The sequence below is a fragment of the Nematocida parisii genome, assembly GCF_000250985.1.
Source record: "Nematocida parisii ERTm1 unplaced genomic scaffold supercont1.1, whole genome shotgun sequence".
Classification (NCBI taxonomy): domain Eukaryota; kingdom Fungi; phylum Microsporidia; genus Nematocida; species Nematocida parisii.
Genome location: NW_013524646.1, coordinates 867,251 through 891,869, shown reverse-complemented (window position 1 = coordinate 891,869; position 24,619 = coordinate 867,251). Strand labels below are relative to the sequence as shown.

The 24,619-nt window shown below is 36.3% G+C and overlaps 15 protein-coding genes and 1 non-coding gene across 16 annotated transcripts; 7 read left to right on the top strand and 9 right to left on the bottom strand.

The window, feature by feature from the left end:
- Positions 1-76: 76 nt before the first annotated feature.
- Positions 77-2,638, bottom strand: NEPG_00623 (uncharacterized protein; the record flags this gene model as incomplete). The annotated part of the gene is made up of 1 exon (XM_013203000.1): positions 77-2,638. One exon carries the CDS (start codon positions 2,636-2,638, stop codon positions 383-385), a length of 2,256 nt encoding a protein of 751 aa, XP_013058454.1. The 3' UTR covers positions 77-382.
- Positions 2,639-3,313: 675 nt separating this feature from the next.
- On the bottom strand, positions 3,314-3,428 carry NEPG_02670. Its single transcript, XR_001214614.1, has one exon. It is a non-coding gene; the product is annotated as a 5S ribosomal RNA (ribosomal RNA).
- Positions 3,429-3,896: 468 nt separating this feature from the next.
- NEPG_00622 (uncharacterized protein) lies at positions 3,897-4,773 on the bottom strand (the record flags this gene model as incomplete). The annotated part of the gene is made up of 1 exon (XM_013202999.1): positions 3,897-4,773. One exon carries the CDS (start codon positions 4,771-4,773, stop codon positions 3,970-3,972), a length of 804 nt encoding a protein of 267 aa, XP_013058453.1. The 3' UTR covers positions 3,897-3,969.
- Positions 4,774-5,766: 993 nt separating this feature from the next.
- On the top strand, positions 5,767-7,216 carry NEPG_00621 (uncharacterized protein; the record flags this gene model as incomplete). Its single annotated transcript, XM_013202998.1, has 1 exon — positions 5,767-7,216. One exon carries the CDS (start codon positions 5,767-5,769, stop codon positions 6,835-6,837), a length of 1,071 nt encoding a protein of 356 aa, XP_013058452.1. The 3' UTR covers positions 6,838-7,216.
- A 111-nt stretch (positions 7,217-7,327) lies between these two features.
- NEPG_00620 (uncharacterized protein) lies at positions 7,328-7,913 on the bottom strand (the record flags this gene model as incomplete). Its single annotated transcript, XM_013202997.1, has 1 exon — positions 7,328-7,913. The coding sequence occupies one exon, from the start codon at positions 7,911-7,913 to the stop codon at positions 7,536-7,538; it is 378 nt and encodes a 125-aa protein (XP_013058451.1). The 3' UTR covers positions 7,328-7,535.
- Positions 7,914-8,137: 224 nt separating this feature from the next.
- On the top strand, positions 8,138-9,841 carry NEPG_00619 (uncharacterized protein; the record flags this gene model as incomplete). The annotated part of the gene is made up of 1 exon (XM_013202996.1): positions 8,138-9,841. One exon carries the CDS (start codon positions 8,138-8,140, stop codon positions 9,785-9,787), a length of 1,650 nt encoding a protein of 549 aa, XP_013058450.1. The 3' UTR covers positions 9,788-9,841.
- A 1,362-nt stretch (positions 9,842-11,203) lies between these two features.
- NEPG_00618 (uncharacterized protein) lies at positions 11,204-12,265 on the top strand (the record flags this gene model as incomplete). The annotated part of the gene is made up of 1 exon (XM_013202995.1): positions 11,204-12,265. The coding sequence occupies one exon, from the start codon at positions 11,204-11,206 to the stop codon at positions 12,185-12,187; it is 984 nt and encodes a 327-aa protein (XP_013058449.1). The 3' UTR covers positions 12,188-12,265.
- An 888-nt stretch (positions 12,266-13,153) lies between these two features.
- NEPG_00617 (uncharacterized protein) lies at positions 13,154-13,978 on the top strand (the record flags this gene model as incomplete). Its single annotated transcript, XM_013202994.1, has 1 exon — positions 13,154-13,978. One exon carries the CDS (start codon positions 13,154-13,156, stop codon positions 13,802-13,804), a length of 651 nt encoding a protein of 216 aa, XP_013058448.1. The 3' UTR covers positions 13,805-13,978.
- On the bottom strand, positions 13,851-15,035 carry NEPG_00616 (uncharacterized protein; the record flags this gene model as incomplete). The annotated part of the gene is made up of 1 exon (XM_013202993.1): positions 13,851-15,035. The coding sequence occupies one exon, from the start codon at positions 15,033-15,035 to the stop codon at positions 13,851-13,853; it is 1,185 nt and encodes a 394-aa protein (XP_013058447.1).
- A 221-nt stretch (positions 15,036-15,256) lies between these two features.
- Positions 15,257-15,876, bottom strand: NEPG_00615 (uncharacterized protein; the record flags this gene model as incomplete). The annotated part of the gene is made up of 1 exon (XM_013202992.1): positions 15,257-15,876. One exon carries the CDS (start codon positions 15,874-15,876, stop codon positions 15,265-15,267), a length of 612 nt encoding a protein of 203 aa, XP_013058446.1. The 3' UTR covers positions 15,257-15,264.
- Positions 15,860-16,690, top strand: NEPG_00614 (uncharacterized protein; the record flags this gene model as incomplete). Its single annotated transcript, XM_013202991.1, has 1 exon — positions 15,860-16,690. The coding sequence occupies one exon, from the start codon at positions 15,860-15,862 to the stop codon at positions 16,565-16,567; it is 708 nt and encodes a 235-aa protein (XP_013058445.1). The 3' UTR covers positions 16,568-16,690.
- A 721-nt stretch (positions 16,691-17,411) lies between these two features.
- NEPG_00613 (initiation factor protein 1) lies at positions 17,412-18,940 on the top strand (the record flags this gene model as incomplete). The annotated part of the gene is made up of 1 exon (XM_013202990.1): positions 17,412-18,940. One exon carries the CDS (start codon positions 17,412-17,414, stop codon positions 18,867-18,869), a length of 1,458 nt encoding a protein of 485 aa, XP_013058444.1. The 3' UTR covers positions 18,870-18,940.
- Positions 18,941-19,169: 229 nt separating this feature from the next.
- On the top strand, positions 19,170-20,978 carry NEPG_00612 (glycyl-tRNA synthetase; the record flags this gene model as incomplete). Its single annotated transcript, XM_013202989.1, has 1 exon — positions 19,170-20,978. The coding sequence occupies one exon, from the start codon at positions 19,170-19,172 to the stop codon at positions 20,970-20,972; it is 1,803 nt and encodes a 600-aa protein (XP_013058443.1). The 3' UTR covers positions 20,973-20,978.
- Positions 20,979-20,992: 14 nt separating this feature from the next.
- On the bottom strand, positions 20,993-21,787 carry NEPG_00611 (uncharacterized protein; the record flags this gene model as incomplete). Its single annotated transcript, XM_013202988.1, has 1 exon — positions 20,993-21,787. One exon carries the CDS (start codon positions 21,785-21,787, stop codon positions 21,293-21,295), a length of 495 nt encoding a protein of 164 aa, XP_013058442.1. The 3' UTR covers positions 20,993-21,292.
- An 18-nt stretch (positions 21,788-21,805) lies between these two features.
- On the bottom strand, positions 21,806-22,434 carry NEPG_00610 (uncharacterized protein; the record flags this gene model as incomplete). Its single annotated transcript, XM_013202987.1, has 1 exon — positions 21,806-22,434. The coding sequence occupies one exon, from the start codon at positions 22,432-22,434 to the stop codon at positions 21,829-21,831; it is 606 nt and encodes a 201-aa protein (XP_013058441.1). The 3' UTR covers positions 21,806-21,828.
- A 734-nt stretch (positions 22,435-23,168) lies between these two features.
- NEPG_00609 (uncharacterized protein) lies at positions 23,169-24,584 on the bottom strand (the record flags this gene model as incomplete). Its single annotated transcript, XM_013202986.1, has 1 exon — positions 23,169-24,584. The coding sequence occupies one exon, from the start codon at positions 24,582-24,584 to the stop codon at positions 23,169-23,171; it is 1,416 nt and encodes a 471-aa protein (XP_013058440.1).
- Positions 24,585-24,619: the final 35 nt, after the last annotated feature.

Sequence of the window (24,619 nt, the reverse complement as noted above, 5' to 3'; positions counted from 1 at the left end):
CTATTTATAGATTTAAATATCCAATTAAGTTTTCTGCTTGTGATTGGCTAGGCCGCGATATTTTTTAAAACAGATGCAGTTTATTAATATTTCGATGTTCTTAGGAGAATGCGATATTGCCTCCTAGTTATTATAGCCAGAAATAGATAGAGTATTTCTGAAAAGTGCTATTTATTATGACTATTAGATTGTCTAGACGTGCGTGATCACAAAGTCTCGGCAGAGCGCTTGCTGTGCTTGTTATTTAGTTAAAGTGTCTTTTCAGTTCTTCTATGAGTCCTTTTCAGTTTGCCAAAAAGCGCGCTGCTTAAATATTTAAAGCCTAATTTGCTGCTCTACAACCCGGCCTTTGTTTTGAAGAATCTTCGCGCCAGTAGTAGTGTCATATCATCATATATGGTAAAGAGCGAGACATATTCTCTTTTCTTTTTTTGCACTCGCTACTTAGAAAATTAACCATCTCCTTCCAATCTTTATTTTTAACCCCGTTTTCTTGTATTTTAGATAGCGCGCATATTGTATCCTCTAAAAAATCCACACTAGAACTTTCGCTTTCTTTATTAATAGTCTCAGTTGATTTTAATATCGCACTTTTGGTATACATTTCAATAAGTTCTGGTATAATCCTTTCATGAATCTGGTTATTTAGGATAGCTATGTCCAAGAGAACTAGAAGAATCTCCTTTACATCCAGTGCCTGTAGACTAGCACCTGCAGTATTTTTTTCCTTCTGTGCAATATTTACAATATGTTTAATATATTGAAGAGTTCTGCCGTTTTGGGTTAAACAACATAGTAAACTCTGTCTCTCTTCTGCTGTTGTGTGTCGTGTTATTAAAGTGGAAAGAAGCAATATTTTTGTTTTTCTTCTTACATGCATGTAGGATATTATAAGGCGGGATAGGGCATGCAGTGCATTCGATTTTGCTAAATATACGAACATATCTGCTATTTTCCCTATGTGTATTCTTTCTTTTTTATTAGATCCAGAAATAACCTTGTCAACCCGCTTTATATCTGGAAAGTAGTCTGTAGCATGGTGGACAATATGCAATGCAACCAGTTCGACAGATAATGTTTTTTTGGGGGATATCATACCAACTTGAACTATATTGTTAATTATGCGCACCAGAGAGTGATTTTTGTCAACATTTAAGTGCATTGCGCGCACTAGTAGAGATATAATTAAATCACTACGACTGTTTAGTGCTCGAATCTGTTCATACCCAACAATGCCTATTATAGACTTGTACTCTTTGCTATTAACAGAAAATCTATCTTTAATTAGACTATCTGTAGGGGATTCGTCGCCTTTATCTAAAAGTATTTTAAAAACCCACGAAATAAAATCCTTAAGAAGTATATATATAAAAGAAGAGTCTTCTTTCAAAAAGAATGCACTTTTTTTTGCATAAATATTTTTCTTTTCTAACTCATCCACGGTTTCGCTACTTTTAATTAAGCGTATCCCTATTAATATTGAATACATATTTTCAATTTCATCCCATCTATTATCTGCAGCCAAACTTCGGGTTATACCGCTTTCCCCTTCTTCTGCTTTATCCAAACGCACAAAGAACTTGTTAAATACTTTTTGTGCGGTCTTTTCTGGGCTTGTCATTTCCTGATTTTCCTTATCTGGCAGATATTCACACAATAGATCGTGGACTGTTTTAATAAACTCTTTTTTTTTATCTAGCGTGCGTATATAGTTGTATAAATAGAATTGAATAAGAAATCCTGGTGAGTTCATAAATTCTCCTGTTATGTATTCATCATATGATGTTGGTTCTACAAACCCAAATTGTTCTATAACAGGATTCGCCCTGTGTTTGATAAAGAAGTTGATTATAGTAAACATCTGGGTTTGCTCCAATGAAATGTCCTTGGCGGGAGTTGTTTTTTTGTTTGTATCAGTCCCATCCAGGATATTTACTTTAATTTGAAAATGATTGTCCTTGGCGTTTTCTTTTACTTTTTTTAAAACAAGAAAAGCTCCATCTATATTATCTTTAAAAAATACTAAAGGAACATCAAGCCCCTCTGATAGGAGCAGCAGAGAACCAAGAATCTTAAGATCTGTGCCGTCGTGCATATTGTTTTTAAGAAGCATATAAATTGAATTGGTATTTTTAGTTTGTACTGATATGTATTCACTATCTAAATAAAATGCCTGGAGAAGCACGTTATTATAATCTTGCATATACTCTAACAAATCCCCAGTGTATGGTAAATTCGTACGCACAATATATCTTAGCTTTTTTCTTTTTTTTAAAATACTATACACTACCCTTTTCCATATATTCATACCATCGTTCGGGTCGGTTTCTAAAGCCAATTCAGTTGATAGTGTTCTTTTTCTTCCAAAGTGTATGCACATATTGTGTATATAGGACCTCACTGGGTTTAGCAGTCCATCTGGATTTATTTTCACCCTCCCGCCAGCATAGCTATCTATCTCATAGTCTCTAAAATCTTGAACTTCTTCTATCCAAGATTTCTCTTCACATAAAATATGTAGTAGAAACGTTATAAGAATTAGCATGCAGTGTACGGTGCAATTTGTGTATATTTTACTTCTTTCTGTCTTTCTATTTAATGTAATATTAAGGTGTTTTCTTTCTAGTATTCCACGCATTGCTTTTTTTTCAATTTCATGGTTTTTATCTAAAAATAAAAAGCACCAGCTATTTTATGTTTTTACACACCAATGATATTAAATAAAAAAGCATTCCTGACAGTAGCACAAATATATGCAATAAACTAAACTATCTGTATTTCGCCTGCTATAACAGCAAAAGTGCGCCAATATTTATTTTCAATCAGTATATTTTAGTTTTTACAATATTTTTTTAAATGAAAATCAGTTTATTGATATAAGGTTCAAGGGGCCTCAAACTTTTTACAATATATTAACTATTCATCATACAAATAAAGTTTAATTGTTAAGTGGTGCCAACAAATTAAACCACGATAAAATTTTATTAAGCTAATTGTTGGTTTTGGGCAGTGTGATCCAGAATAGCAATGATTAAATATGATATTAATATACGGGTATCCATCATTTGTGATAGGGATAAGCACATTGCGATCATAAATGATGCGGTGAAACTATATGCGAGTTTTTGAAGTTCAATAAATAGCAAGGTTTCACATACCTAAGTCTTCAAAGGAAATCCTGCTGTCACTGATATAGCATGCAAATTGAAATGTTTTATTTGTAATAAGCATGCACTAACATTAACCTCTATTATTATAATAATGCATAGTACTACTCTGCGATTACTGCTTTCTTAAGAGTGGCAAAGAACAAAAAGTGCAGCACTCTGTGTTCCCACGCGGTCTCCCATCGCAGTACTATCAAAGCTGTCACGCGCTTAACTTCAGAGATCGAACGGGTTCTGGTGTGTACGCAGGCATATGGCCGCACATGCATATTCCATGCCCATGGGTTTTCTTTCCGTGCATATTCTATTCTGCAATAATAAATTATTTTATTATTATTGTAAGCAAAGGATAAATTGTTTTATTATAATGCGTACACTTTATATAAATAAAAAGAAAATAATTAGAAGCCAATGTATGTTTTCATAATTACTTGATAAAAACCTACACAATTCTACTAGACCTGAAGTACACAGCAGCAAAAAACACTCCGAAAATATTCTTCTATGTACAAGAGCAAACACACAATAAACAGGTTTGATGGGCGAAGTGCAACGTACAGCAAGCTCTTCTAAATAATATATATCTCTTATATAGTATAAACTAGAGATATAACACGAAATACAATTTTAAATAGAGCACAGAGTCAGCACAAATACACGTTAGAATCCAAATAGAACTATACAAAAAGAAACTAAAAACGAAAAATAGCTTTATTATACTGCTGAAACGCCCACTAGACACACTAGAACTTCTCAGTATAAATAGCAAGTGCCTGAAATATACCCGAAATATATCTACTGTTTACTTCAAAGCATTTTTCAGTTTAATTATAAAATCTAGAATACTCCTGCCGCAGAATACCCCTAGAGCTATACATACTATTAACAAAAGAACAAGTATAACCACTTTAAACATTCTTCTTTTTTTCCTGCGCACAATGCTGGTCTCAATTTGCGTGTTAACCCCAATCGTAGTATTTCTATTATAAAAGCTTTTAGAAGCTGCCCCCTCTATATCAAACGAGGAACTGCTTATAATTTGATTTAGCTCAATAAATGTAGTATTTAGCTCATTAAGTGTGGACAAAATGTTTTGAATGCTCTTATCTGCCTTGACTCCTGCCTCAGCGTCATCTTCGTTAGCACTTTTCTCTCTCGCACCTCCTGCTCTATTTAACAGTGTTGGAGTATTTCTAGCCTCTGAAGAAGTTTCTTCATTAAAAGTATTGCTATGAGAAGCCCCTCTCTCATCTATTAGCTTTAAAAATGAAGACTTTGCGTCAAGAAACTTTTTAGATATATTCTTTAGATTTGTGTACAGAACCATAATATGCCTCTCCATATTAATATGGAATGATTCATTCTGAATGTACTTCTCTTTTATCTGCTCTATTCCGGTTTTTATTTCTTTGCACTTTGTGTGGAATGCTAGACTATTTTCTTTAAAAACATCAATAATGCTGTCTTGTGCTGCGCGGTCCATAACACACGCCAAGTACCGAGACTTTAGCATATGTATCATCTCCACATCAGCAGACAGCAAAGATATCTCCTTTCCTTTTTCTTTAACACACAAAAGAAACTCCATAAACTCTGTACTTGCCATTTAGTTAAAACTTTTGCAAATATTAGAAGGAATTACTACTATAGCATATAACCCGAAATCATATATAAAACATAAAATAGACACTAGGACTCTCCATAGGCGCGTTTTGGGCGATTAATATTCTTCTATTTCCCAGAGACCCTATTGTTCTTATTAAAAGATATATCTTTACTAAATGGAAAATAAATAAAACCTTTTAATGTCGCTTTCTTAAAAGAATTTCTTAGCTATTTAAATAGAGCAATTTTTGAATATTCTCTATGAAAATACAAACTAAATTTTATATAAGTGCATTTTGAAAGGAACAAAATAAGTGGCTATGGGCATAAAAGAGATTTTTGTGTTTAAATTAGAATAAACAGAGCACCCAGAAATCCCAAAGAAAATAAGCAGTTTACTTATAGTACTGCCGTGAACAAGAGGATACTTGGTATTAACAGTATATATTTTGATAGAAAGTAATTTCAGAGTACTTTATTGGCCCACCATGTTTATTACTATTCATATTCTAGCAACAGTGCTTTCACACACAATTTTCAGCGTATTGTTTTTATAAATTAATTTATGCTTCTTGTGTATACGGCCATAACTAAGTGTCAAATAAAGCATAAACCATAATTAAATCAAAAAACATATAAATTAAATAGAACTACCGATTGGCAATTTCTATGGGAAAATACTTTCTATGTGTAGGCATGTATCAGCGAAAAAAGAAGTTCAGTGGTGTTTTAGAAGGCTTCTTTTGTAATGGAGCACAGAAAATAACACATAGAGGTATATCTAACTATTGAATTGGCTTAGACCGAATACTATAACACAAGTACGCATAAACTGGTGCATTTCGAGTTATATTTATTTGGGAAAGAAATTACATAGACCTAAAAACAATAGTTTATTTATTGACATACAGTGTGAAATATATCTCTTCTAAGATCTGTTTATCCGTGTTTATTTAATAATTATTTTTATAGATTAAATTTCGGGCTTTGGGTTATGTATTTTCTACTTAGAGCCGGAGTGCTATTTTTTCAGATATTAACAGCAAAGGCTGTTTCTATTGAAGGTTTAGTGGGAGAAAAAATCATGGTGGCAGTGCAAATGGAAAGGATGGTAAAGGATGGAAAGATGTTGATAACCCGAAAAGAGTACAGCGCGTACTGCAATACAAACACGCTGTGCTTTATAAATAAAACCAGCACAAAAAAAGCAATATCCATCTCATCTAATTCAATAGAATACATGCTAACGTGCCTATTTGAGGAAAAAACTCAAATTAAACCACCACTAATACTGCACGAGGATTCTTCTGAGCAGGAAAATGGGATAAACCTTATAAACATAGCCAAAAAAGACAGTAAATACAACAGAGAACTAAAAAACTTTATGATTGATCTGAAAAACAACAGTTTGCTGTTGACAAGTTACGATTCTACTATAAAAGATGCTATATCGTTTCTAGAGGCAATTAAGTACAATGGGTTTCTTGTAGTTGTATGCACAACGACTTCGCAGATAAATTGTCTACTGAGCATGTGCAACAGCCTTATTAAAGGCCCGCGCGTAATTGGACTGCAAGCATCAGAAGATCTATTATATTTTAAAACAATATCAAACCCAATAATATCCCATATAATGGGGCAATTTGCGCCTACAATATATATTGAGATATCCCCAAAGCCGGGATTTCAAGACACAATAGCACCGTTTGCAGCACTTGTTTTAATAAGCATAATGACTGTTGCCATTGGGGGGCTATACCTGTTTATTAGTAGGCACATAGTGCGCAGACCTGCTCCCAAAACAGTGGCCTCTCAAGATCTGCAGATGATTCCCACAATGCTGTATATAAGCATACCACCCAGTGATCCGCCGGCGCCACAGGACTGTGTTATATGCTTTGAGCAGTTTTTACCAGCGTCTAACTGCCGGCTTCTTCCCTGTAATCACATATACCATGTAGAGTGCATTGACACATGGTTAAAGCAGTACTCAAACAGGTGTCCGTACTGCCAGAGTTTAGTTAAGAACGGCGACTACATGCACCCAGACTACCGCATACAATAGAATTATATTGTATTCACTGTGTATACTAGAAAAATAATAAAACTATATGAAGCCAATGAATAGATGTGTAATAGGACAATGCTTCTAATAAAAAAGTAATAGATCAATGCATGCATATATATACTACTAGATTCCGCCAATATACACAGATAGCACCCCGCCACTACATCTACTTTTTCTTGGTATATAGAAACCTGCCTCGCTTAAAGTTGATTTGTAGTGTATTTTCTCTTTTTACTAGTATATAACAACAATAGACATTTCTTGAACTTCAGGATGTATTTCTATATAAATGCATCGTGCACTAGAAAACAGTAGCAAACAGATTATCTATTTATCTATGCTTGATAGTTCTGTAAAATAAAACATTATATAAACCTTTAATTAATCTAGCTATATTTTACAACTCAGAAAATATCCTATAATATAAAAAGGCGAGTGCAAATATTTTGGGCTATATATAGAAAACAGTCCGCTAGAACAATTTTGTGTTTATTTAACTGATTATTTACCAAACTATGCAGCAGTGCAGCCTAAAAACAGAATGCAGTGTGATACTACTAAAACTAGGCAAACAGAAATTAAATTTTGGATTAATCAACCAATGTATCATAACATTTAAGGCAGCACTGCATATATACACTCTATTCACTGGGTGCAGATTAAGCCCCAAAATATAACTGGGGCCGCATGTGCACTCAAAAAAAGCTATAGTATGAAGAGGTATCTACAGGTTTCTGCGGCTCTGCCTGCAAACACTGTGTGCACAGAAGAGATGATGCCTCCGTATCAACAGGAGAGTCGCAAAAAATGCACAGGTTTTCAAGCACGCCAATGTTTACATTTCTATCCACGGAGGAAAGAGTTCGCACAGAAATCACAGTTTCAACTTTTTCAGGTGTACGCTCCATTGTTTGTATAAGATTGACGATTCGTAAGACACGCTCGCCGTCCTTGTTTGTATATGTAATCACTGTGTCTGCAGCGTCCTCCTTTTTCTTTGCCCCTGCATGAAGTATAGGATCGCGCTGTTCTTTGCATCCCCTTCTTTGCTCTTCTTCTCGTAAAGATTTCATTCCCTGTTTTAATAATTTCTAGATAAGAATTACATCTGCATTCCAATTAATTTTTTTCATATGCCCAAATAGAACAAAATAGAAGATCAATATCCAAAAGCCAGCAGCCTGCAATGGAAATATTTTTTGCATGACTGATGATGTGCAGTAAAAGTTACTTTAAGCGAACAGGAAAATAAGCCATTCTCTATTTAATTACACTTTTTATTTCGACAAAAATATCCATGGCTGCAGGAGAAAGAGAAATAGCAGACCTTCTAAAAGAGTCAATTGAGAGCAAAATAAACGCAAAGACAACATGGCACTCTACTCTTATCGAGGAATTCTCTAACATAGAAAAATTTAAGGAAAAGGAGACAAACAGCATGAACTTTCAGCACGCAAGCATAGTGCTTGATGGGTGCGTGAAGGTATACAGCACGCGCGTGGACAGTGTGGTGGATGAAGCAGACAAGCTAATGGATTCTGTGGGGCGGTCAAAGGAGCCAGAGAAACAGAAATCCCGAGTCAGAGTGCACCCAACAATAGAGCCAAACCCAGAGGCTATTCTTATTAAGCATAGAATAGCGTCGCTGGACGATGAAATACTTGAACACCTTTCGAGAGAATTTAAAGAAGGGGATACAAGAGGGCTTCTCATGCACCTCCTCAAGTGGAAAGATGGCGAGGGATTTCATGTTCTGCGGCTTCCTAGTAAGCAGGATACAGTAGAGGCAGAGAAGGCCAGTGAAACTGTTGAACCGCATTCCATGGAAAGCACACACTCTTTAAACTTTTCTGTGCATAGGCAGTCTCTATACCAGGGAGAGAATAAAAAGTACATAAGCCCTATGTTTGCAACATTTACTCCAGACAAATCAGTAGAAGAGCTGGTTCTTCCCACATACGCATACAACATAAGTTATGACACAGACCGCTTAGAATATGGATACAAGGAAAGCACAGCTGCATTTGCAGGGTATAGCTCATATATGGACAGCGCGGCGGCTGATGATTTCCCAGACGGCGCAAGTCCTAGCGCAGAAAACAGCGGCGAGGCAGAAGCATCGGGCCAAGTGGTAGAGCAGTTTCGCCCCAGCAAGGAAGATCTTCATCTGGTGTACACTCCATTTGGGTATGCCAAGGGATGGGCAGGGCCCTCTCACTGGAAAGTGCATTCTCGGAGAAAGCAAAAAGAAAAGACAGATTGCAGAGAAAGAAAGAAGGCAGTTATAGACTTTCTTACTGACACGCATCTTCCAATTTCCTCCTTGTTTGAGAAGGGCGAGAATATTGTAATGACCCCCCAGCAAATATCAGAAAGACGAAAGAACTGCAACACACTTCCTCCTGATCATAATGTAGGAATAGAAGATCTATATAAAATGTTTGTTTTCCCCGGAACGCTGCATGCAACCGAAAAAGCACATGAAGTATATGAAAAGGGGCGCACGGCACACAGCACTTCTCCATCTATGCTTGACATGCCAGATACTGTGTATGCAGACCAGGAAGACACAAACTTTGTTCCTCCTGCGCATGCAGATATGGAGCATGATGTTGCAGAAAATAATGCACCATTGAGCTATACACAGGAAGACGCAGGCACTGCGCCCACTACCCTTCTATCCCGTAGGCTTCTACAGAGTGCACTAAGAAAAGCACGCAGAAACGATATAGTAAAGATAAAAGAAAACATGTGGGATAAAATCCAGCAGGGAGAAAAGAAAGTAAATGAAATGTATAATACTATCCCGGAGCAGAAGGTGTCTGTACAGTTCTATCTTGTATCTCTTCTGCACCTGGCAAATGAGAAAAATCTGAGAATCACCTCTACAACCACTGAGCCACTTCCAAATATTTCTGCACTGTCTCTGGATACGCCTTTGGTATAGTTGTGTGTAATAAGAAAATCATACTTCTAATTAGGATAACAATTAATAAATAGGCATAATATACTCCTTTGACTTCTGAAATGAAATTAATTTTATAATATTTTGTTTTCTTACGCATAACTACACAACTGCTTCTCTAAAACATGCATTTTTGCACATTCAGTTATATCTGTTTTATTTTGGCATGTGCACCTTAAACAGAGAATACAACAAGGAAGATAAACATATAAAGTATTTTAAGATATTTCAGTTCTCGCCCTATTAGCAAATTTATATTTATTTTTTGGATATGCAATTTATTTTAGGGCATTATACTGCGCATAATTTCATGGCAGATTATTTATTCTAAATATCTACTACTCATTAGTTAGATGTACTGTCTAAAGTGCGCTTAGTGGTGATATGATCTTAAATAAAATTTCCCTTTATGCTGTAATATTTCAGAAATTATGAGATAGACAGGAGTATTGATGTATACCCCCTTTAAAATAATTGGTTGTTTATAGAAATCAAAAGGGTAAAAAGTTCTCATTGGCTAAATAAATCACCAACTTAAATATAAATACAGTGCGATTCTAGGCAAATATAATGAAGTTCACAAAAGTATTAGTATTAACAATTGCATTCTTAGCTGTTTTCAACATTCACCAAGTAAAAGCAGGATGCTGCTGTGGTAGCTGTTGTTGCAAAAACTCCGAAGACCCTGCAATTGGCAGATGCAATGAGGATTCTAGCCGAAAGTCCCGCTCTAAAGATTGCAACTGCTGTGAATAACTTGATATGCTTCTAGAATAAAGCAAAAGTATTCAATTTAGAGTCTAAATAATATTTATTGTTTTTTTATATAATTCAGACTGTTTAAAATCGGAATTGAGGTAACACAATGCATGCATCAACTTTTATATTCTCTATATTTACGATATCTATTAACTCATGGCGTGTTTTCTTTAATTACACATAAATATGCGACTAAATATATAACTAGGGATGAATTTTTACAGTATTTTATGCCAACTAGAATAATCTAAAAATACTTGAGAAAATTAAATTACGCCCCACCAAGTTAATTTTTTAGTTAGTGGAACTTTTTTGCCAAAACTAACAACATTTTCCTTAAATACAAAACACACTTTTAGCTTATAAAATTAAGCTATATTACTTAAACCCGTATAAAAGAAAATCTCCTTTTTATTTGGATATACGAGACAACATGCCCAATTATCTAAACTTTGGGCTGTATTAAAATATCCCGAAAATAAGTGCCTTCACGTGAGTTTCAAAGGAAATACTGGACATATTTTGCATTATATTAGCATTCACAGCTTTATATGCACTTTTTTAATGTAAGTCTGGCTGATTATAGACAATTTTTTCTAAAAACACGCGTATTTACATGCAAATATTTTTTTAACTCCTATGCGTACAATAAAGCGATGCATAGCGATTTACCCGCCGATGCTTGATATATTTGTGAACATAGAAGAAAGTTTTCTTTTGGAGAATGGAGTGGCTTTAGATGCAATAGTAAGCTATTCAGAAAAAGAGCACCATACGATACATGATTATGTTATGAAATCCATAAAAACCAAAAACAACTCGTTCACATTTAGAGCAGGGGGTGCCACGTTCAACACACAGAAAATTCTTTCTAACTGGCTGCAGTGCTACTTTTTCGGAATTATTGGGTGCGATGCATACGGTGAGATAATAGAAGAGAAAATGCAGAACACCAAAGTAAACATATATCTCGACAAAAGAGACAAATTTTCCACAAGCTGGGCATATGTGTTCATTAACAACGACAAACGGGCAAACATTGCACTGCAGGACAGCTCGGTATGCTATTCTGACAAGGCAAAGGCAGAAATAGAGCGGCTAGTAGACGGAAACACTGTATTTTACTTTGTTTCTTTTATGTTTGTTCTTCCTAACATAGTGAAAGACTACATGGCAGTGCACATTAACAAGGAAAAAATTGGATTCTGTGCAATTATTAACCTCTCTTCACAGGAGATGGTAAGTCTGTTCCGAAGCGAAATACTCGAAATGATACGCTTGTCCGACTTTATTATAGGAAACAAGTCAGAGTATTATGAGCTTTCTAAAACAGACAATGAAGAGTCTCTCATTGAGTGGCTAGACACACTCAATGTTGCATATGCAATTACCGATGGATCGGAGGATGTTATTGGAAAAATTCCTAACGGCCCTCTTAGACGAGTGTCACCCAAGCCGGTCTCACACAATGCCTTTACAAATGGCGCTGGAGACTCCTTTGCTGCAGGTTTTATTGGGGCACTAAAAAACAAGGAATACAAAGAGATAGTGGATATACTTCCTTTGCTGCAGAATGGTGTGGATGCATCTTACCAGCACATAACCAGCCGAGGAAGCGCATAGACAATGCTTTCCACCATCTGCAGTGGCTTCTGCTCTATTAAACGTATTACTTCTACACTAAAGTAAAAGAAATAAAAGCAGATTAAACTACAGCTGCTTCTATTTTTACATATATCAAATATGACTGTTTATACTTTATTCATAACTCCTGCCTAAAATTGCAAGGAAGTATTTATATTTAAACAAACTTAATAGTGCCCGATTTAGATCAAACAAGGATATATCTTTGTTTATTTAAAATTAATTTAGATCCCTCCTAAGTGCGCCCTACACACTGTTATATCTCTTTTATTTCCTTATGATTTTGGTATTTGCAGTTGTATTTTAATGTAAACCCTTCAGAGTTAAATATTTTCAATTAATTGTATACACTTATTGATTCTATAGTTTTACTGAAGTAAATAAAGAGGTGCATTGGGTTATATTCAGGGTGCATGTAAATAATTATATTCAGACTGTATTTCGGGTTATATACAATATACAGCGAATAACAGCTTTAGTAAATGTAAGGCATAAGCTCACATTAAATATCTTAATAGAACAATTAAACAATTTTATACATACTCATTTAAACTATTCATGGCGCTTGCACGAGCGGCTCATGCACAAAAATAATAGAAACCTGCTCTTCTTTGCCACGCACTGCAAAATTCTCAGATTCGCACATTAGCCCATGAAAATATATCTATATAGTTATGAATGCATTCTTTCTCTGCGATTTAATACTGTTTATGCCAGTATATTCTCTAGTAAATTTATTGTTTAAACTCGTCTTTATATTTTCTGCTACTCCTGAAATTTCATCTGTTCTAATTATGCAGCTTCAAAATATGATTTGTCTAATTTAAACACATTCCTATACACTGCTCTAGCAGCTTTCTTTATTAGCAAGCTGATTATACATTAAACATTTAAATTACATTTTTGCACTACTGCATAATATGAGAAAAGATTTACAATTTTTTAATGTCAGTGACCGAAGCCGTTGCACGCATAGAATTAGCTGAAGAGTTTGAGTTTGATCCCTCGGCACTTTCCGTGATCGAGAGTGCGAGTATAAGCAGCGAAACAGAGTTTAAGCAGGTGTGTCTAGCACTTTTTAGAAACTACTGGGGGCTTCCAAAAATACAAAAGCAAGAAAAGTGGGCAGACTTTGTTCTCACTGCAATTGAAAAAAGAGCAGATAGAAACGAGTTTTTTGCACGCCTAATGGAGTGCATCAAGCAGGAGTGGAGACAGATTGATATTCGGTTGAAGCCCAAGTTTGTCAATCTTGTTATAAAGCTTATAGAGATACAGATAAAACACACAGACGCACAAATAGATAAATTTATTACCAAGGGACCAGATGCAGAATTTGACTGGCCAATCATGAAGGCAGTTATCAGAAGCAAAGAATCTCTATCCACTGCGGAAACAGAGTACCTGCTAGACTATCTTACAAAAAATGCAAATACATACTTTATGAACTTTTTCATCAAGCACGTTCTTCCTATACTGAAAAGAGACGGAGTAACAAAGGAAATCGCAGACAGAGCATATACGGAAGGAAGTAGCAAAACAACATCTGCAAAGATGAAGGAGCTGTTCTATTCGATACACGCATGTGCCCCCTAATATATTTCCCTGTAAAAGGCCTATATCAGACGTTGAGTGCTCTTAATCAGAGAGAATCCTCTATTTCTTTGATTTTCTGCAAAATGCGCTTTCTGTGAAGGGAGTACTCTCGAATTTCCTCATGTATTTCAGAGGCAAGTGATATGCCCTGCATGCTCAATAAATAGACCAGAAATTCAATATTTACATTGTCCCATATGCTTCTTTGGACATGTGACTCTAGCTTTCGTATAAGGAACTCTGCAGACTGCTCTTTATTTATTTCCTCCTTAAGCTTTGGAATGCTTCTAGGAAAAAGAACCGATGCTGTTGGAAGGGAAGAGGATGAAATGTTGTAGGTCACAATATCCCGCACGTTATCGCACTTTTTCTCCCAGCTTTCTGCAGTTTCTGCAATTGTCTCTGTCTCCCGGGGAAGGTGCCGCGGTGCGCGCTCAATATAGTATAAAAGAGTTCTCACGGCATCTGTGTCTTTATTGAACAGAGACCATCTTGTCCCATTCTGCTCTATAATTGCAAACACTTTACTTCCTACTATCTGTGGGTAGGATATAAGATCTTCTGTAATCTCTAGGGTATATCCAAGTGATCCGTCTGTTCCTTTTTTGCACGCAAACAGAAAATGGCCGTATATACTTACAATGTACTTTTTGGCAAATACAGTGCTGCTGTTAAGATTTTTCAGCTGATAGAACTCATTTGAGAATGCTGATGGGAATTGGCGAGACATGCCAAATGGGTTGCTTGGCTGAAGATGCAGAACTGGCCCTACCTCTGCTGCCTTTTTATGCATTTCTACCTTCTGCAGAGACGTGCTGTTTTCTAACTTTAAATGCCGATACAGTGCAAATCCATCGAAGTATGGGAATATAGGAAAGTAGTTCTCAAGTGAGCTAAGCACAAGGGATACTGAAAGCTCGGAAGAGACTGGAAAAACAACTTTGTTTTTTTCTGTTTTAAGAAACATTCGCGCATATGCATTTATGTATATCTTAAGAGAATACTCTGGCTTAGTCAAAATGTACTTGCAATTACTTTCTGGCTCTAGCTCGGAGTTAAGATGCAAAATCTCCTCAGAGCTATACGACCCACCCTTCATTTCTATTTTTAAAATCACATGTGTAGATATTCCAATATTATTTCGGGTAAAAAACGAACAAACCCGCTCCTTTTTAAAGCTCAAATACTTCCCAGTTTCACTACACCACACCATTAAACAAACAATACACATGTACACTAGTGTCTTTTTGATCAAATGGCGCAATTTTAGTGTTTTTGTTTGTTTGCCTGTTGCCAGATCTACCTTGCCGTCTTAAGACAACTTCAAAATTATTTCTCTTTATATCGAAGCACTTCAAATTATTCGGGGTATATTATAAGTTTTTTATGGAAAAGAAGAATTAAGTAGAAAACGCGCATTAACAACACATTCTTAAATATCCTAAAAACAGTTTCCTTTATTAAATCAGCTTCTTCTTCTTTAAAAAGTCTTTGAAGGAAATCGTTTGATATGCTAATATTCCAGCAAACGCAATGAATATAAGCAAGTTTATACAAAGGATGGAAACAACAATCTCGTTAACACTGTCAGAGAAAGCTGCAGTCTCTCGTTGTCTATACGAGGTCTGGAGAGACAGTTCGTATAAAAGCTTCTCGAACTTTGTCATTTCTGTCAGCGCTGGGTCAATTACTTCATACTTTGCTATGTTTTTGTTGAATGTGTTATACTGCGATGTAAACTCATACTCTACTTTTACGCTTTTCTCTGGAACCTCCTCCATCTCCTCTAGTTTTATGATGTATGTCTGCCCTGTCGTGGTGTTGAATGAGAAGTGGACTTCTTCGTTGGGTTTGAGGTTGTCCTTTGTGAACACTCTTTTCATGTCTTCTGAGTAAATTGTTGCACTAATTGTTCCCTTAGTTGGCGTTATAAGCTTGAAAAGCCCCTTACATATCTGGTTGTCTATCACTCCCCTCTGGATTGAGAAAGGCACAGAAATGTCACGGATGTTTAGAAACATTCTAGAGTGAACAAGTCCTGCAAAGAGAAGCACAATGTTTATGAATTTCATTTTCAAACTAAAAAATCTAAAGAATATGAAAGCCAAAAGCTCAAAACAACATAACTCAGATGAGCCGATCATGGAAAAAAGCACTCAGTGGGATGCTCTGGTTAGTGTTCCCTGCGTGCGCCGGTACATTAAGTCTTTAAGCATTTGGAGCTTTCTGAACAACTACGAGATAAATCTTTCAAAAAAGAAGTATCTTGTTCTAGGCCTTGAGGGAGTTATTCTTTGCTCCTCAATCACACCACCAAAGAACAGGGTAGACCACATAGTGCAGTATAAAATAAACAATTCTGTGTGCTCACACTTTGTGGTGTTTCGGCCCATGCTGGAGAACTTTCTTCAGATGGTCTCTGAGTGGTACACAATTATTCTGTATACAACAAAGGAAAAGGAATTTGCTGATGGTGTGGCAGACTACTTAGAAAGAGGAGGGCCTATATTTGAGAAGAGATTGTATAGAAATGACTGCGACTATGCAGAGGGCCAACTATTGCTAGACCTGGACAAAGTGTCAACCGATCTTTCGTGTGTAGTTGTACTGGACTACAGATTTGGCCCCCATACAAACACGCTTCCAATTGAAAGATTCATCGGCGGCATGAAAGACCGAAATCTTCTGTCAAGTGCTCTTATTCTTGATAGCCTTCGATTCTGCTCTGACGTTCGAAGTATTTTAGAGCTGGCACACCTATAAATAGATCTTATTATGCGCACTCACAAACAATTTTATGGCCCATTATTAACAGATACATATTAAACAAACTTAAACCAGAGCTATTTTTCATAATAAAGTATAATATATACGTTTGTATATCCCAAATATCTTATTTTATGTCGTGTTTATTGTAACTGACCGTTTTCTGCCCACCATCTCATTTCTTTCTATTTCTACCAAACTGTTCTCTGCTTAATTGACTCTTTAGTATCCAAGGCTGCTTCTATGATCTATTAAATTTATAAATTATTTCATGCGGTTTAAAAATATAAACTGTTCACACATAGCATATTTAAAAAGGATTTGCATTTAATTAAATATTCATTTATGAAGACTTTATAAAATTAAAATAAATTCGGGTTATATAGAAGTACAAAAACACAAAGATCATAAGAAAGCACTAAAAACAAGAGAATAAAACACCCTACTCAATTAAGCACACACAACTCTACACCAGCAACCATATACCACGGAATTCACACAGATCATCCAAATATAGTGAATATATCTAGACAGTATGTAAGAAAGACTGTAAAGCATATACTAACATTAGCGCTATTTTCCGAAATTGCTATACCTTTTCATTTTTATTATATTTTAACTTCAAGTTATATTAGGCACTGTTTTATATTTTCGGGTTATATACCGAACAAACAGCATACTAAGCCAGACCTTCTGATATTTTCCTGGTTATACCAAGAAGCAGAATTAAACAAATAGAAAGGACAGTAGCATAGCCCAAAATTTAGATACAAGATATAATCGGCTCTTGGCAAGTGCACTTCATTCTGTATATAATTATATCATGATTTAAAAATTTTTAATGGTATTCTCAGTGCAGGAAGAAATAAACGACATACTGAAGCGAATTGGTTTTAAAGAAAAGACACCAATTCAGAAGAAGCTGCTGCCTTTCACAGAGAAAAAAGACATAATTGGCCTTTCAGAGACGGGAACGGGGAAAACTGCGTGCTTTGTTATACCCCTCATAGAGTCACTTGCAGAAGACCCATATGGCGTACACTCTCTTATACTAACACCAACTAGAGAGCTGGCTGTTCAGACAAAGGAGAAGGTAGATACCATGGGAAGCTATTTTGGAATAACATGCGAAATAATACACGGGGGAATGGATGTACACAAGCAGGCCGCAAGGCTTCAAAAGAAACCGCACATTGTTATAGCCACGCCAGGGCGGCTGGCTGCTATGTTCTGTAGTGAAGACAATGTGAGTGTGTTCAAGAGAATAAAGAAAATAGCATTGGACGAGGCAGATCTTCTTCTAAACAGCGACCAGTCACCGGCCATTTATACAATACTTAGTGAGCTTTTAAAGCGAACACCAAAAGCACAGCTGCTTCTATTCTCAGCAACTGACATAGTGCCAAAAATAGCAATTAAAGTGCACGAGCAAGGCAGGCAGTACCAGAAAGACTCGGAAAGCGCGTTTGCTGCAGATGAACAGCTATGCAGTGAGAAAGAAGGCCGGCAGGAGAAAGAAAACAATGTAAATACCGAGGGTGCAGTAGTTTTAGAGAAAGACTCACAAAAAGACGCATGTGTTAATGGAGAGAAGAAAGAAAAAGAAGCTCATCCTGGAGTATCCATGAGTGAAGACGAAATAGTTGAAAAAACTATATGTCCAGAATTATGGAAGCTTATTCTTGCACGGGACATCAGGACTGTTGACACGCGGCAGAGCCCAATACCTAAAACCATTACGCAGGAATATGCTCTTGTTCACCGGCAGTCTAAAGATGCGCATCTGGCAACTCTTCTACTTGAAGAGTACAAAGACTCAAAGGTCATTGTATTTATGAACCGAGCAGACAACTGTGCAATTCTTTCAGAGGTGCTGCAGGAGCTCGGAATAAATGCAGTGGGTCTGAGCAGGTGCACAGACAACAAAACACGGCACACCTCCTTTTTTAGATTTAGGTCAGGCCTAGCGCGAGTTCTCTTGACAACTGATGTGCTTTCAAGAGGGCTGGATGTAAAGGATGTTGGCTGTGTTATAAATTATGACCTACCAAATTACTACACAGACTACATCCACAGAATAGGAAGAACAGGAAGAATCCAGCAAAAGGGGCGCGCGCTTTCTTTTGTTACTGCAGCAGATATGGCAATTCTTAGAAACATACAGGCAAAGGCATCCACAGAAATAGCAGAGAAAGAGCTTAGGCCCTTCACGACTGCTCGACTAATGAACAAGATCACCACGCATAGAGAGTTTATTATGTCTAGAATAGAAAAGACCATTTTAAAATCTAAAAGATAGATAGAGGGCCTCTATATAGAAGCATTCTCTATCTACTGATAATATTAATTAAATACATATAAAGTAGTGCATTATTAAAAATCTGTTTGTATTTACCAGCACATTCAAATATTTATACATATTTGGAACATACAGGCAGAAAACCCTGCGTTCTAAATATAAAGTTAAAGAAGCATTAAATTTAAAGACATTTTTTTACTGGTGGAATGTATTCTTCTATGATAATTAAATGTGTAATAAGTTCTAAAATATGTGCATCTATAGGCAGTGGTACTTATTCCTAAAACTAAAATTCTTTTTATGAATATAAAAGTCAAAGAAAAGAGAGAAAAGCTTGAGCAAGTTGCAAAAAGAAGGTTTTTCTATACGCAAAGCTTTGAGTCATATGGTGGAGTCTCTGGGTTTTTTGATTTTGGGCCAAATATGTGTGCTTTACAAAACAACTTTTTATCTATTTGGAGAAACCATTTTGTTCTAACGGAAAACATGCTAGAGGTAGACACGGCAATCATTACACCATTTGAGGTTCTAAAGTCGAGTGGGCACGTTGAAAAGTTTACTGACCTGATGTGCGCTGACTCTGTGACAGGTGAAGTCTATCGAGCAGACCATTTAGTAAGAGACTATCTTCTAAGAGAGGCAGAGAATAAGGATGAGAGGGAGAAGCAGGAGTTTATAAGCAAGGCAAATATGATTGACTCATTTGGAAAGGAAGAGCTACAGGGCCTTATTGACAAGTATGGGATAAAGAGCGACAATAAGAATGCTCTGACAAAAATTGCCCCATTTAATCTGATGTTCAACACGATTGTTGGGCCATGTGGAAAGTCACAGAGCTTTTTGCGGCCAGAAACTGCCCAGGGCCAGTTCTTGAACTTTAAAAGACTGCTGGAAAACAATGGAGATAAGATGCCATTTGCAAGTGCAACGGTAGGAAAGGCGTTTAGAAATGAGATAAGCCCACGGACCGGGCTTTTTAGAGTGAGAGAGTTCTTAATGGCAGAGATTGAGCACTTTGTGCACCCAGAAGAAAAATCACATCCAAAGTTTGCTAAGTACTCTAGTATAGAGCTTCCTCTTCTTTTTAGAGAAAAAGACGCAGAGAGCGAAGACCAGGCAATACATACAATGTCTATGGATGCAGCTGTAAAAAAGGGAATAGTCAACAATGAGACTCTTGGGTATTTTATTATCAGAGTATATCAGTTCTTAGTTAAGATTGGCATACCAGAAAGTGCTATTAGGATTAGACAGCATCTGCCAACTGAAATGGCACACTATGCAACCGACTGCTGGGATGTGGAGATTGATACTGCGTTTGGGTGGATTGAATGTGTTGGCATTGCAGACAGGGCATGCTACGACCTTAGCGTGCACAGCAAGAAAACAGGAGACAAATTAGTTGCCCGAAGAAGGCTAACCACACCAACCACAGAAAAGAAAACAGTTGCAGTGGTTAACAAGAAAGAGCTAGGATCAAAGTTCAGATCGCAGGCACAAAAGGCGATACAAGCATTAGAAGCTCTGACTGAGGATGAAATAGAACAAAAGAAGATATCAGAGAATGAAATAGAGATTGAGCTGCTTGGGGAAAAGATAGTAACCCAGATAGAGAAATTAGAAATCGTTAAGCATATTGAAGAGTACACCCCTAGTGTGATAGAGCCGTCTTTTGGAATAGGAAGAATCCTTTATGCCCTTCTGTGGCACTCATTCTGGATACGTGAAGACGACGAGCAGAAGTCTCTTTTTAGCTTTACTCCGGGCATGGCCCCTATAAAGTGCATTATTCTACCACTGCAGGAGGACGAAAGATTTACTGAGATTATTACATCACTCAAGGACACTATAGTTGAATCAGGAATTAGTTGTAATCTAGATGAGAGCAAGGCATCCATTGGAAGAAGATATTCTCGGGCAGATGAGATTGGCATTCCCTTCTGTATAACAGTTGATTTTGATACGTTAGAAGACAAAATGGTCACTCTTAGAGAAAGAGATAGCACGTTACAGATCCGTATTGCTATTTCTGACATTCCATCCACACTTACCAAGCTCGTTAAAGAAGAGATTTCTTTTGACAGTTTACAAAAAGAGAAATAAAGAGCAATAAACTTTAATATCTTGGGTTATGTTTATTTATTTTAAATTTAGATTGGAATAGGCTATTTCAATGGTTATTCAAGCATTCAAGTATTTTTAGATCATACAGGTATATTATTTATTCGGGTTATCTTTCTATGCATTCTTATTATTGTTTAGAACTGTATTTTATATACCGTTATAGTAGTTGTGCTTCGAACTAGGACATCTATCACATAAATAATATTTCGTGTTGTGTAACATACAAATAGCTAGCGACTCTTCATTTTGCATATGTGCATTCTATGTATAGATGAAATAGCTAAAAGAATAGCACATTCTTATTTGGAATATCTTCTTTCAGATTTAAGCCCCATCCCAATCATAAAATACTTTGCCCCATCTACATAAATAATAAAGTTGTACATTGCCTTTGGAAACACCTTTACACTGCCGCCATACGCAATTGCCAGGGTATTCTTTGTTTCATTTACTAATACGCCCCTTTTAAGCGAACTTGCATCTAGTATGTTTTGTTTGTGCTTTATTGGCGATATGTGCACACCAATCAGCTCCATTTTGTAGAGGACGCTTATTATTGCCACGCTCTTATTTTCTGTCTTTAACTGTTTAATATACTCTGTAAAAAGCTGGTGCAGCTCTTCTGCCGACTCATCTGTTATGTGATCATATGGAAATTTTGGCTCTTTAGGTGTAGGGCATCTACTTTTATGTAGGTATGGTGTGTTTCCCAGCCATATGTGAAGAGATTCTCCGATTGTCTCATCTTTTTTCGATTTTTGCTTAGATAGAAAGTGCGTTTCGGCATTGAACATATGAGAAAATAAAAGTGTTTAGAAATTCATTTATTCAAATTTTACATACACAGTACACCATAGGCATATTCTAAAAAGCAGACTTGGCTGTTGTAGTCAAGACTGCAGACTGCCCATCTAAGAGAAGAGAACAGTGCTTTTAGACTCATATAGCAGTACTGGTTGTCATTGTAGCACTCGGCTGCCCCTCCTTGGTTCTGGCAGCGAAGTAACTGGAATGCGTATTTGCAGAGAAGAATCATCTTTCTTTTAAGGGCTCTGATGGCTGCCTTTTTAGATGGGCTCTTCTTTGCAATAAGGATCTTCTTCCACAGGGCAGCGAAGAAACTTGATATGTCTAGTTGGCTATTCATGTCTACACATGGGATGTTGCATGGATCTATGTTACACTGGTTGACTGGTGGGCACACGGGCCTGCATGGGTTTACTGGAGGACATACTTGTTCGCATGGATTTACAGGTGGGCACACTGGAAGACAATTTATGTTTGGGTATACATTCTGCCCAAAGCCTGGATCTATATAGAATGCGTTCATTGCAGATTCTGTGTCAGAAGAATTGTCTTCTTTGGTTGTGCTTGCGGCGCATAGCGCAAACACGCCCGCTATTGTGATGAATAGTTGTTTGTAGAATCTTTTAAATTGCATATTAATTACCTAATATTACAGGATATATATACCTACTGCATTGGGGCTAGAACAGGGCTATTGATTAAATTAAATGCAATTAATCCAAAAACTGCAAGAAAATTAAACCTTGCATAGAAAGAAAATATTTCAGGTTAGATTTGTTCTAAGATTTTCTACTTACTAGAATTTTCGGGTAGTCGGCGTATTCTAAGGAAGCTTCTTGCTTTTCGGGTCTTTTCGGGCGCATTGGGTTGAATAAAGCATAAACAAATAATTTAGCACCTAGAAAAATCCTGATAGAACAATGAAGAACCATGCATTACTTAGTCAAATAACGTGTACTATTTGTTTAATGCAAATGGCAAGCTCTATGTACTCCCAGATTATTTAAAGCTGTTTTGTAGTAGAATTTTTAACAATTTGTATATTTCTTCTCAAATATGAAATTCACCTAAAATACGCTAAAAATAAAAGAAATGAATAATTCTTTTTAGTTTGCATAGTCATAAAATGCAACAGAGACAAGCAAGTCTTAATTAAATCTAAAGGCAAACTAGATAGGTATTTATTTATTAATGTTTGTACGTGGAAACTACTTCAGCACATGCCATGAATTCCGATTATATTTCAGGATATGGAAATTCAATCAGTTAATTAAGCAATTAAAAATACTATAAAGAGTGAATAATACAGTTTCCTTGTCTGCCCATCTAAAACATATGTATTTTTCACAGTAAATCGTTTTTTTCTCCCTACACAGTTTCTAATGCTTTCTTTATGGTTAGCAGTAAAATATTTAAAAGAATGCACCACACAGAAGTTCGTATAAATTCAATACTTAAAAGTATTCCCATAGTTTTGACTCTGCGAGAATTATATGTTCTCTCCTGAATGCTTTCCATCACAGGATTTCTTGTTTTTATTTTTAAGATCACTTTGTAGCACATAAAAAACAGAGCAGTTGAGATACAAATTGCAATCTTATATATAGAAATAAGAAAGATGTATTTTTTAATTACTTGCATAGCGGTTCTTTTATAATAACTATTTGAAAGAGCGCGCATGTGTGCTTCTTTCTCTTTTTTTGCCGCCATTGAATTTGGGCTGTTTACATGTTTTGCTAGGCTATGCAGAGTAAATTTTGATGTGTTTTTAATAATTGCCCAAAAATAGTAGCTTATATAAATAAAAATGGCATAATTTACAGAAAAACCAACAATGCTTTGGTATATAAGCATGCGCCGGCGAGACACGTATCCAAACACCGAGTTTATAATCAAGATTCCAGCTACATCATAAGTAGAGCCTAGAACTATATCTATCCGTTTCAAAATGTATTTGTCAAGATGAAGTGCCCACACACTTCCTAATATAAACACAAGATGTGTGATTAGAATGAGATAGTTAGAGATTTCTCTGGCTCCCGCCTGCAGTAGTATGCCTCCTATATATATGCACGTTACAAGGCTAAGAAAAAAGTCTAAAGTTTGTATATATATGGGTATACTGCTATAACATATTCCATCATAGCACTCTCCAGATATTCTCCGAAAAGAGTCCATTGTCAACGCCCGAACACAGTACATAGAGAAAATAAGGAGAAATGAGATGTAGAGAGGCCTTGCGTTATAACTTCTCACTAAAACTATCGCTCTTTGGGAGACAGCCATAGTATAATTCATACAGCGAAATAAGAGCTCTTTGATCCATTTATATATACACTTTCTTTCTTCTTCCACAGAAGCGCCAGTATAACCCGAAATAGACTCTGTTGTATGTGCATCTGGCTCTATTTCAGTGCCCGTGTATGCTAAAATAGAAGATTCTTTCGGAGTAACTTCTGTAAAAAGAGCATCTGTAGTCTGCACTGTAGAATTAGCATCAGCATTTTCACTTTGGTAATCCACAGAATCTGTTATACTATTTGGAATAGTTGATTTGTTGCCCTTCTTTCTTTTTTCTGTCTGCTGCGCATTCTCCTGATTTGTTTTATCTTGCAGAGGAGTTCTTCTTTGTTTATCTTCGCTATGCTTCTGCGAATATTTGGAAATATTCTTAGGGGTTTCTTGTTCTTTACCCTCACTAGTACAGGTTCCCAGAGCGGAAGTCTCTTTTTTTGATTTTGTGATGTTGTGTGAGTCTAAATTTCTATTTTCATTTGCAGCCATTCTTGTTTATTGTTTTTCGGCTATTTACATAGCAT